We start from the raw sequence: 13306 nt of genomic DNA, 5'->3' as shown, positions 1-13306 counted from the left end.
AAAGCCCGATCCTATTTATACATGCTTTTTTTAATTATTTCAATAATCTCTTCTACTTTGATATTTTGAATTAACATTCACTGATCTTTTAATATCCGTGCTCTGTTTTGGCTGTTATGAGGTTCCTGTAAGCTTTGTAAACGCAGTTCAACTTTTCATTACGCAGCACAGTTAAGGCTGTCAATAAACTCCGTTCAGACAAGATGTACAGGAAATGTGCATTATGACATCCCAGTATACTGTGAAATCATTAGATTTCGTGGTGGCTCAATTTTTATGGAATTTGTTGGTACCTCTCATCCACGAATTAACATCCTCCGCCAATTATATATTAGGGTTATAAAGTCATATTTCGTTTTGTAGGTATATAAAAAAATACACGAAATTGCGTCCCCACGAACCTATAAAATTTCAGCAATCCACGAAAATTGGCCCCCCGTGAGATTCCACAGTATTACAAACCTCAACAGTACTTATTAATCTATTTATTAACAAAATGCGAGATGTTTATCATCTTCTGGCATTTGCCCAATGTTGAGTCAACATGAGATTATGTATGCTACATTTATGTGACAAATTGCCCAATGTCACATTCTGCTAAAGTTGGCCAAGAATTACTAACATTGGGCCAATGTTGATACAACATCATTTAAACTGTTGAAGGTTTCCTTAATAGTAGATGATTTTTTTTTTCATTTTATATACATGTAGATAAACATGCGTGGCTTAATATACATGTATGTAAGTAATTTTATTGTGTACTTGAAATATTATTTTGAAAGATAAATGTTAAAATGTAAATATCAGTATAGTGTAAAATGTCAGTATTTACAGTTATTGGCAAACTTAATGGATGCAAGGGACCATAGTTAAAAGAAAGTCATTGAGCTTTATAAAGTTGTAAAAATCTTCATATAGAAGTTGATCTAAATACATTTACTAGAAATTAAATGGAAAAAAAAACTCGTAAATTTTCCTTCAAAATTCATAAAAATATGTATAGGTACCATTTTATTGGCCACGTCTTCTTCTTTACGTTTATCTTCACGTTTCCAAATCTCGTCTTGGGTTTGGATGGGAATCCTCATCCATTTCTGTCTGATCCACAATGGTGCTGCCCCGTTTCAATGTTTTTCAACACAGCATTAAGAAGCCTTGTGTTGAAATTAACTTGAACTTGCACCTCCTCTATCCTTGGATCTCGATGCTGGCCAATTTTTTTTTGTCATCCCGGCATATTCTGTGTCATCTGAGAGGGTATTTAGTCTTGGAGGACAAATTATTTCTAAGAGAAGGTGCAGACTCAGCCACAGCAATGTGGACTTATTCATTTTTTAAAACAAAAACATAAGGTACTGGTAGATGTGTAATGACTTTATGAATTCTTTAACAGATCTAGTCAAACATTTAAGACAGTTTATTTCTAATGGAAAAAAAAATGTTTCTCTTTTCTAAGTCCTTTATTGTTACTTTTTGGTCAAACATTTTAGACAGTTTATTTCTAATGGGAAAAAAATGTTTCTCTTTTTTAAGTCCTTTATTGTTACTTTTTGTTATTAATGCAACAGAGAATTGTCTTGAAATGTTGAGATTAAACTTAAATTACTTAATAAGTGTTGTCCTTAGTTTGTTCTATGCATAAACAATGCTAAACAGAAATTCAATTATGTGAATAATTAATTTACTGATTAATTCGATCATTGATCGATTATGCTTCTCTTTCTTCGATTTTAACCGATTATCTATTTTTCCGATTATTCAACACTGACTCTCATAGAGACACTCTCTAGCAGACACGATGTAATTTATATAGTATCATATCATTATATGTCATGCACATTTCAAGCTGCTTTATTTACAACCATATATTGTACATTTAAGGCCACAAACCGTACATGTTTTACTCCTCCGCTTTACATGGAAGTCTACTGCTTCTTGGCTATGTCACCTATCTACCACTTTTATTAGAAAATATACTGCTTTTTATAGTTTTGGTAGGCCATTTTGGAAGCCATTGTGGTCCTAAAATCTTGTCATGTTTCTGAAAAAAGAGTGTGGCCTGAGTTGGGGGCATAGAAACGCTTTTTAAACATGATGAAAGATAAGTTTTCAAGCATGTTTTTTATTTTTACATTGAACGATGAAAGAAGCCACTTGGTACATTGATTAGATATGAGACGTGTTGGATTTATCCTCGCCAAGGAAATAGAGGCTTTGCGCTATTCCATGTGAGGCTTTAAAGATGACAGAATATATCTATTAACTTAGCCAAAACGGTAATCTCGACTTCCATTTTATTGCACTAACACCGCATTTTTCTCTATGACAACCAGAAGATTTTTGTAAATTTTGTAAATTAACTTCCATGTAAATATTTGACATATTCTTAATGATAGTTGCAAAAAGTACCAACACTAATATTTCTATCTCAATTACACATAAAGATTAAAACAAATTTCATTATATGGAACTTTAATCACATCAAACACATTTAAAATGAAGTTATAAACCATACAATAAATATTACAAGCATAAATGTTAAAAGAGGTTGGCTCAATTTATGTAGTCATGAAGCATTCTCTAGGTTCAGTTCAAATTTCACGCTAATGTTTATTGATTTTTTCCCCAGCAAATCAGATACACAAGATGTACGGATTAGCATACTATTTCACATTCTGCAGTGTCACTCGCATTTACTTTTCAAATGCACCGTTTCACATTTAACATTTGACTTCACAATATGCTGAATCTTTTGTTGAACTTGCTGAATGATTTTGTTTCTTATGCTTAAAGAACCAGTTCTTTTAAAGATGGCGTCCACCAGTTTGTTATATTGTGCAGATAAGGAACTGGCTGTTAGCCTTCTGTTATTTCGTTTTGTACATGTCATGGCTATTTTCCGTAAAAGAAATGGTTCCTCTCTTGGCCATCTTCCTTGGGAAATTTTCTCTTTCTGTTTTTCCTGATAAGAATATCCAGTTTGGTTGAATGTGGGAAAATTTCTCTCGGTAAATCAATTTATTCTCTGAAATTCTTCCAAATAATATCAGAGTAATTAATACATGGATGGATATCCAAGGTTAGAAAATAAATTAATTTATATGGATCAGATACCGTTTATGTTTTACTTTATTACACTAGTTTTAATGTTTCGGGATGTGTATTGGACAAAAAGCAAGGAATTTAGTGCAACAACGTGAAATAGTCCAGGAGGAGGAAGGAGTAGTTCCAATTAAGAAACTGAAAAGGAAACCCAATGGGAAGGTTATTTCCACTGCAATGGAGGAGTATATTTTGCCTCCAACTCTGTACAGAGATGGAGGTACCAGCTTTCTCTCCAGAGGCTGCAGTCATTTTTACAGGAATGAGCTCGCAAAAAGTGGAGATGCTGTGCAGTATCTTTCATCGCAAAATGAGGTAAAATATGCATGCAAGTATTATAAATCATGTACAGTTACACATTTGGAGATACATATATATATTTATTTGAATGATCATGTAGAATAGCCAAAGTTTACTTCTGTGATATTTTTAATAAAGTCACAATGAAATGAACTTTGTTATGTATTTAAAACTTCTGTGAAACCTTTTTCGGCCTGTTTATTTTTTAAATAACGTTTTTTTATCTGATACATTAATGTACTGGTATTTAAGTTAACATTTTTAGAAAGTAATGGCGTTTGTGAACTGATGTCTTAAATAACATTTATTTTGGAATGTACGTTTTAACAGGTAGCCGTGGGGATTTTTGAAGAGGGTCTTATTCTAAAGAGAAAAAGGAATGCAGACGTCATTAATGCAGTCAAATTACAAATCATAGAAAAGTCCGAATTGCAACAGAGACTGGATGTAAAACTTTTGAATTGAAATACGCATTTATTTGTGTTAGTCCTAGCAAGCTAGTGCAGTTGGAGCACGTTTTTTTACATTTGCAAATATACCAGCTGTCGGGTGACAAAGACTAAATCTAATGAAGACTAAATCTAATGAGTTAGGTGTTGTACGACACAGACATGTGAACTCTTACATATGAAATCAATTCAAATTATGAATGTTGTGCTGGATGTATTTTAGAAACATTTTTACCTTTTGTAACAAATTATCATTCAGAGACCAATGTTTTTGACAGGTATTATCCATTGTTTATCAAGTCTTTGAGATCAAACTTAGTCTAAAAACTACCGGTGTATTTTTTTAATATAAAAGAATACATGTATTCATTTGAAATTTGAAATGCATAAATTATATTTAAAAACTTGTATTATATGTCAATACTTATTCTAGAATGGTCTCATACAGAGCAGATCTTTGGTCCAAAAAATAGAATTGTTCACATATTATACAATATATTTACACAATATAAACGTGAATAATCAATTATAAAAACTTTCACAGATAAGATTTTTTTGTATTCTCAAATCAACTGTTTACTTACCATACATATTATGCCATTTAACTTTGAAAAAGTATATGTTAAATTTCAGATGTCAAATTAGTGTCTTCTTGTAGAGATATGTGGACGGTAAGGCATTTATTTGATGAAAAATGATGAACTTTTCGTAGTAGTAATCATATTTGATTACAGATAAAATGTATTTTTTGCTATTATGTAATGCATTTTCTTCTTTAAGAAAAAACCCTCTTGGATTCTATGTTTTGAGAAAGATCATCAGGCATTTATAGTTTTATAATTTTGTGAGTTGATATGAAAACCTGTTCATTTTTATTGATTTCAAGATTTATATATCGGCTTGTCCTTCTTGAATAATTCTTTTTTACGCTGAACTTCTGAAAATGTAGAGTGTCAACCATTGTAAACAAATTTGTATATGTATAATTGTATGTACCTCCTTCACCTTGGCATTGATGGTGAATGTGCATAAAATGAATGGAGAAAAGGGTATTAGTAGGACTGTAAGCCTAGTTTCATGTTTTTACTAGACATATTGTGTACTATAATGCAATAGGTTTTATGTGTATATTTGCAATTTGTTTATTGTCATTAATGTTCAATAGAGGAGTTGTTCTCTTTACTGCTATGGGCGGTAGGTAGACCGATATAAAAATGCTTTTTTCATTGTTGGGACAAGCATTATACATTAGTAGTTTCACTTTCCATCATTCATCACACATTTTGTCAATCTTTGGCATTTAGAATATACATGTATATTTTCTATGTAACTCGTCACACATGTACCACACACGTAAAATATACAATTACATGTGTGTCAAGAAACATGTATAGAATATATGTAGAACATATCTGAAATATTACACATGTGAAATAAATATTTTATGGGTTTTTCATATAAGTCATACATATATTTTACATGCATAAATTTGAACATGTGTTTTACACATATCAAATATGTGTAAAACATGCGTAGTACTAAACACATGTTTTACACATATGGACAGTTTCCTGTGTAATCAAAATATTTTTAAAAGTCTGAATGATAAATCCATCTATATTTGTATATACTAAATCATAACACTTGATAAATTTAGAGATATCGAGAGATTGTGCAGAAACTACAAATAAGAACAGATAAAGTGATATTAAAAAAACAAAAATAATAAACACTAAAAAACCTCAATGTATTTTTACAATGTTCTTAATTTTGTCTCATAACAATATAAAAGTTTACCACTAATCTTAATATTGAACCTAATGCCACAAAGATCTTTTTTTTCTCTCTCTCTCTCTGTCTGGAGTGAATATGTTGACAACCTTATTGTAGATAAAGAAACCTTAATCTCAATCATCAGTCTGGCCCACTTAATTGATTACATTCATTAACTTCTCTACATCTTAACCTTGACCTAACCTGACATGACATGAAAAAAAACCGCCAAATTGAACTGCGTCAAATATTCCTTTATTCAAACCCCTGTCTAGCTTAAGAAAAAATCATCCGATTAGTCATGAAATTAAAAACTTACTGCATGTTTCTCCATCAACTGTTTTGATCACAGCGTGGTGCCGTGAACTCGCTGGGTAAAAGTAGATGGAGCGGGATCGCTCGCACCTCGCCATCACAACGTGTTTAGGTGCTCCAAATACCTCGTAACATAACGCGGGTTTAATACATTTTGCAAACGAAGCCACGTTAACACATTTTGCACATCTAGGCTTAAATCTAGGATTGATTCCCCGACCCTCAACTTGCACTATGACTAATAGCAAAATCAGTACTGTTAGACTTAACATCTTCACCATCATGGCCGCTAGCCGCTCTGCGAAACTGACCTCGTTTTCAGTATCAATGATTGTATTCGAGAATATTCGGTTATATCCGTAACTTTACGAGAAGCATTACGATATCGGTTATTTGTTATTTCATTTGTAAATTATATATTATAAATTTATTTCAAAAATTAAAAGTGTATTTCAAAAATTAAATTTATATTTTTTATTTAAATACATATTTTAGAGAGAGAGAGAGAGAGAGAGAGAGAGAGAGAGAGATTCTACAACATGGATGTTATTTCAAATCAGTTATTTTACGTCAGCTGTATTTTATACATCATATATAAAAGCGCGTAAATTGATTAAAATGTATTATAGGTTCTGTGTAAAAAAAAAATGTACATAATAGTTATGCTAATGTATGTCACCATGATTAAAAAAAATCTTATGGTTATTATATTTCTTTCTTTTTATTACATTATAATTGGTGAAAATAGTTTTTATAATATCAAGTTATTAAAAGTATACCAAACAACAAATATTGTATACTTCAATATTTAAAATATTAGAGTAAAAACTTTAAGCGAAAAATCAACCACAATATAATATCTATTTCAAGGTCATGTTCCGTATATATGGGACTCGAGCGCCAACATTTGAGCGCGAAAAGAGAGAAATTATTAAACTCTCATTGCAGGGTCAATGGGACTGATTAAAGTGAGCAATTGCCGCGTTTTTTCACCGCGCGCATATCTTTCAGTGGTACACCTCTAATAACCTACAGATGTAGACCTATATAATACATTAAGATCTAATTAAGAATTTCAAGTTCACATATTAAAGTCAAAGGTCATTTAAATATTTGATACAGGTCACAATCTACATATATATATATGAGGAGAAAATATTTGTTTTCATTATAGTTTCTTAACACGTTCGTATTGACTACAAAACCTAATAGCCCCCAAGACCTACAGAAATAGTTTCCGAAATGGCTGAGGCTCAGTTATCGTACATGTAAGTAAATATATTTTCTTTCTTTTTTTTTTTTTACATTTTAAGTTAAATATATATATATATATATATATATATATATATATATATATATATATATTATTTTTTTTTTTAGATATTTATGAGATTTTAACGTGTGTTTTTATTTTTTTTTATTTTTTTATTTTTTTTTTAAAGTCAAATGAAACACTGGTAAATTTTATTTATAGTCGGATTATATACATTAAACAAAAACATCGCTACAATGCTCGATCGTTATCCTTTTTTGTTTGTTTGTTTTCAATCAGAGTTGTCGATCATTCATCAACACGGAATAGAGTCTAATGCATAAAAATTTTCTAAAAAAGAATTGTTTCTATTAAAAATAAAAAAATAAAAAAATAGACAATTTTACAATAGAATCTTAGGAACCGTGTTGTAATTTCAAAAAACCCTCTAGCTGAGTTCACTTTTGTGTGATAAATTTCATATGTGTATAAAGTTTAAAAAATGAAATATTCTTTCTTTAATAATAGGAACGTTGCAAGGAAAAATGAAGAGAGAAGTAAAAACCCCGTACTTCGGGAATTACTTCAACAACCACCAAAAACTACGTGTACACAGGAACAGCAGGATCCCTCACAACAACAACAAAACACGCCGTCTCCAAAGAATTTCTCGGAATTCCAATCTCTATGGAACAATCTCCAGCTCGAGTTAGATTTGAAAAACTTTGATTCTGGGTGAGTAACTATTTTAAGCTATGAGTGAAATAGTAAATTAAGTCACGACAAACAGAAATAATCAAATCCTGGATTATATTTCGTAAATATTACAAAATTATATATTATCAATATTTTCTCAATGTAAATAATCCGATAAATCAGAGAAAATAAGCTCTCCTGCTGTATTTACATATATATTTTAGCAACTCTCCCCAAGAAGAACAATTCTCAACCCTTGACATTGCGGACCTGGACGACCAAAGTGTACTTTTTCAGAAGTACCTGATATCTGACAACAAGGCCACGCCATGTCTGGATTCATCAGCAAAGACCATCCCATCTACAAAGACGATCCCATCAACAAAGACCATCCCATCATCAAAGACTATCCCATCAACAAAGATTATTCTCAAGAAAGGAAACTCTGCACCCTGCAGTTCCAGAAAACCAGACAAGTCAACAAACAGTTCTACCTACTCAGGTTTTATCCCAATAACAACAACACCAAAAGAATCAGAGGGTATCACCGCATCACACAACTCTGCCTTTTCTCCCCTCTCTCCATGTCAGTCCCCCCCACAAATGGAAAGCGGGGCTTTTGCAGGCGTGGAGGATTCAATCTTAACCGAACTAAGGTGAGCGCGCAATACTATTTTCTAGATCAATTAATTTACATACAATATTTGGACAACTAGTCTTTTAAATTCAAATATTATATATAATTAAAAGGAAAAATATACGGTTCTAATTAACTTCTGTAAAACATATCATCTATAATGTTTTTTTCTTTTTGAGAGATAAACGTAACTAATACAATTTTATTCTTTTATAGAAGACGCTATAAACTAAAAAGAAGAATGGTGCAAAAAATGCCTGCTGTGCACCCTTACCCTCTCCACCAAGAACTGCAGTCTCTGAGAGAACTAAAGGAGGCTATAAGTGTCAATATCCAACAGATGGACACTCTAATTAACTACCTTGAGGACTATTTCAGAGTACGGAGGGTGAATTTTGTTTCCGTGTAAAACGTAAACTTGTATCCGTGTAGAAACGTATAGCTGTATAACTACATATTGCTATTATAACAAATAACTACATATTGCTATTATAACAACTTATTATAAAATATATTATTATTATGGAATGGGTTAATATTTGTGTAATCTCTGTAATTGATTATTTGATATTAAACACGTAAAAAGTTGAAACGTTTGAGTTGGGTTATTTTTTTGGTTATTTTTTTAATGTTGATTAAATTGATCACTCTCATGTTTTTCATTAACAATACTTATTACGTAGAAGATTGATTTTTCAAAAAGGGATGTTATTAAATTTCATGTAATATTAAATATTGGAAATCCAGGTTTGATATAACATTTTCTAAGACTCTACGCATTCCGAGCCTATGTATTTAATTATTGGTCTCATCAGCAGAAAATGCTGGAAATTCTGGTTCAAACAATACAAACATTAACTACAATAATGTAGTTTTTTCCCCCACACATAATGTTTTTTCTAAGAAATAAGGAATAAAAAATTTAACAAATAAAAATATTAAGATATAGTTTGAAAATATCAATACCTTTTTTGTAATTATTTGTTGGGTTTTCATGATGTTTAAGGTATCTATCCATATGTCCGATGACAATCTTGAAAAAGGAAATTATTGAAGGTATGGGTAGTCACAATCAGTTTTATATTCAAATATTACCTTGACCTCCAGGTCAAACTCGGGACATGACCTGGGTCAAATTGAGACATGACCATTAAATTTGACCTGACAGTAGGTCAAGGACTTGGCCCTGATTTTAAACCGAAAGTAGGTCAAGGATATGGCCCTGATTTTAAACCGAAAGTAGGTCAAGGATGTGACCTTGAATTGCCAGAAAGTAGGTCAAGGTCACGACCTTGACATGAAAGTAGGTCAAGGTCATGAGTGAAGTGAGTGTCAAGTACCCCCCTTGCTGCTCACGAACTATTAAACACGATTGGCTTGTCAACAATAACGTTGCTACCACTGTAATCACCCGTAACTTTCTTCTTATAAATTGATAATATTTTTACATCAGAGATTGTTATTGAACATGCAAAGGTACTAGCACCTTTATTTAATTACATTTTAACAAGTTACAAATAATTTAAATACGCTATGCATTTTATTATATTTAATTTATATTTAAAGGTGCCCTGCAAAGTGTATTGCCTATATAATGGGACATTTGTTTTTCATTGTTAAAACGAAAGAAATAAATACTTGTAAACTTATTATTTTACAGGTCTTTTTGAGTGATTAGTTTGAAAGATACTGGTGCCTTTTCCAGAGATCTGCTTTGCATGTACTTTGTTCATTTCATATACCAAACAGGAGTAAAACATGTTTTATCAGTCCCAAAGTTCTGCTTCTATCACATTTTGCTTAATATTTCAATAATCATAAATTCCTTTTTGTCCAAACTAATATTTATGGTCATTTTCTTATTTAAGGTACCTGTATTTTTTATCCTTAAAAATGAACAAATGTCAAATGTGAACTTGTATTGATAACAAGAATAGAATTCCAGGGTCCCCCGCCGGTCAAGCAGTATACTAGTATCGAAGGCTGATTTAGGAACTTGACCAAGGTGTTAGTGGTATAAAAATTTGGTATAAAATAATTTGGTATGAAAATCCGTCAAAATTTGTAAGCATGAGCGCGCTTACAAGGTCAATTTTTGGAGAAGAAAACGGAGTCATGATTGTGGTCAAAGTCCCATAACGCTAACAAAAAGTATCGACTAACGCTGTTTTCGAACTTGACCAAGGTAATAGTGGTATAAACATTTGGTATAAATTTAATGAAAATCCGTCAAAATTTGTAGGCATGAGAGCGCTTACAAGGTCAATTTTTGGATAAAACGGAGTCATGATTGTGGTCAAAGTCCCATAACGCCAACAAAAAGTATCGACTAACGCTGATTTCCGAACTTGACCAAGGTAATAGTGGTATAAACATTTGGTATAAATTTAATGAAAATCCGTCAAAATTTGTAGGCATGAGCGCGCTTACGAGGTCAATTTTGTATAAAACGGAGTCATGATTGTGGTCAAAGTCCCATAACGCCAACAAAAAGTATCGACTAAAGCTGATTTTCGAACTTGACCAAGGCAATAGTGGTGTAAACATTTGGTATAAATTTAATGAAAATCTGTCAAAATTTGAAGGCATGATAGCGCTTACAAAAAAGTGTGACGGACGGACGCACAGACACACAGACCCACGGACACACGGACGGACGCCCGGCATTTCTATGTCCCCGCTCCGCGTTGCGGCGGGGGAAAATGTTAAATTGAGTTAAGAATAGTTTAGAGAACTGGTGTTTTAGAAAGATTTTGAAAACAAGAGTTTTCCTACACACAATTGTGTATTAAAATAGTGTGACAGATGTATAAATGTACATGTTAAATTGATAGAGTCACATTTGTTCACTAGTTTCAGTCAGAATGATAAATTTAGTAGTTTTATATTTGGATCAATTTTTTTTGTAGTCCCTACACCAAAAAAGCAAATGAAACTTGACAATCTTGGAAGAGTTCGACACATTTCATATGCTAAAAGTGATGCAAGAAAACCAAAATCAACAAAGCAACAGCCTCATGTACTGGAAAGTTCTGAAACCGTCTCTTTACCAGCTACAGACTCTCACTCAAGTGTTCAATTCAACACAGACTCTGAAAAACATGATGACTGTGGTTCCAATCTACAATCAGCCATAAGAAAAGAGTTTTATGAAATTGTTACTGAATTAATTGAGAACTGTAGTTACAGAAATCTGTGAAGGGGATGATTTTTCATTTGAAAACTTGATTCCAGTTACAGTGGTAACAACGTTATTGTTGACAAACGACACGCACGTTTCTGATACACGAACGATCACGCACGATACACGAACGATCACGCACGATACACGGACGATCACTAACTTACTGAATGTTCACGATACACGAACAAAAACGATAAAACACGCAAACGAACGATTCTACCCCATTAAACACGCAAAATCAAAATTAATTTTTAAGATTAGAATTAAGAAAACGTATTGCTTTAATTTGTATTGCTTTATGTTTGTGTTTTATTGAAAAGCGGCATGTACAGTAGCAATGCACTGTTTTATATTTTACGAGTAAACATTTTACACATCCATACAAAAAAATAATAACTTAAGTGTAAATAAAATGAAGATAATGCATTAACTATACGAAATTATTTACATACGAGTTGGCTGTTTATGTAATCCTCTTCCCTTACGTACGATTTGATTATGCGGGATAGAGGTAAATTTGTTACCTTGTTCCATAGAATTTCGATTTTACACATTGAATATTTTCATTATTTACAGTACATAATTGATTTATTTCTATTTTTTTTAAATTTTTGAGCGTCTATAATTTTTTTTTCCAAACAAATGTTTACACAATGTACCAGATAGGAATGCGTATCGTATTCTCATTTGAAAGAGAAACATTGGGGATAATCGATTAGTTTAAAACGAGGAGTGGGTAAGCTTGACCGCTTTCATTCAACGTGCCGCTCTTGCTAATATGATTAAAATTATGTGTCAAGACACAGTGGATGCTTGATATAAGCTAACTATAACATTATGCAAAACTAACTCGACCGAACAAAGGATTGAATGAGCTGTGGAAATACTTGATAAATGTATTTAACCACGGAAGAGAGAATGAATGTTAACAAATGTCAATGATCTTCTATAGAAAAATGTTTAAAATTCACATTGTTTTACAAAAATTACTTGTCATTGTTTTAAGAATAAATCCTGACATTCCGTAAAAAAAGTTACAAAACGAAAAAACCGCACGATCACGTACGAACACGCACGGTAAAAAACGCAAACTATTTTTCCTGATACACGCACGATCCCGCACGTTACACGAACGATCACCCACGTTACACGGACCATTAAACACGATTGGCTTGTCAACAATAACGTTGTTACCACTGTAATGAAATTTACGTTATTGAGTACAGTAATGAAGATCCTTTAATGGGACAAGATGAGGAAAATCAGGCCAATGTATCCAGGTCATTTTATAAGTGTACATCATTGTATGGTATTAATTCTTCTTTACGCTATTTGCCATACTATCAGTGGAGCTCAATTGGCAGATACACTAACTTTTGTTACTCTATACTGCTTACATTCACATCCAGGTTAAAAGAGCATCTATACTTTAAAAAGTATTTTGCAATATGCATTTTCCAAAAGTATTTTGCAATATGCATTCTACACGAGTGAAGCAGTGCATGACAAGTGTGAAAGAAAATGACACCAGGTGCCTTTCTTTAAAATGTGGAATACAATTAGGAGTTAAAAACAAAGACTATTTCATCGAATTACCA

General features: G+C 32.1%; 1 protein-coding gene and 1 pseudogene across 1 annotated transcript; both read left to right on the top strand.

Moving 5' to 3' along the window:
- The first annotated feature begins 2725 nt into the window (after positions 1 to 2725).
- Positions 2726 to 4119, top strand: LOC128172775 (uncharacterized). The gene is made up of 2 exons (XM_052838525.1): positions 2726 to 3417; positions 3733 to 4119. Exons 1-2 carry the CDS (start codon positions 3157 to 3159, stop codon positions 3865 to 3867), a joined length of 396 nt encoding a protein of 131 aa, XP_052694485.1. The 5' UTR covers positions 2726 to 3156; the 3' UTR covers positions 3868 to 4119.
- Positions 4120 to 7399: 3280 nt separating this feature from the next.
- LOC128172693 (uncharacterized) lies at positions 7400 to 8975 on the top strand (annotated as a pseudogene).
- Positions 8976 to 13306: the final 4331 nt, after the last annotated feature.

The sequence above is a fragment of the Crassostrea angulata genome, chromosome 2 (assembly GCF_025612915.1).
Source record: "Crassostrea angulata isolate pt1a10 chromosome 2, ASM2561291v2, whole genome shotgun sequence".
Classification (NCBI taxonomy): domain Eukaryota; kingdom Metazoa; phylum Mollusca; class Bivalvia; order Ostreida; family Ostreidae; genus Magallana; species Magallana angulata.
This window is presented reverse-complemented; position numbering and strand designations above follow the sequence as displayed.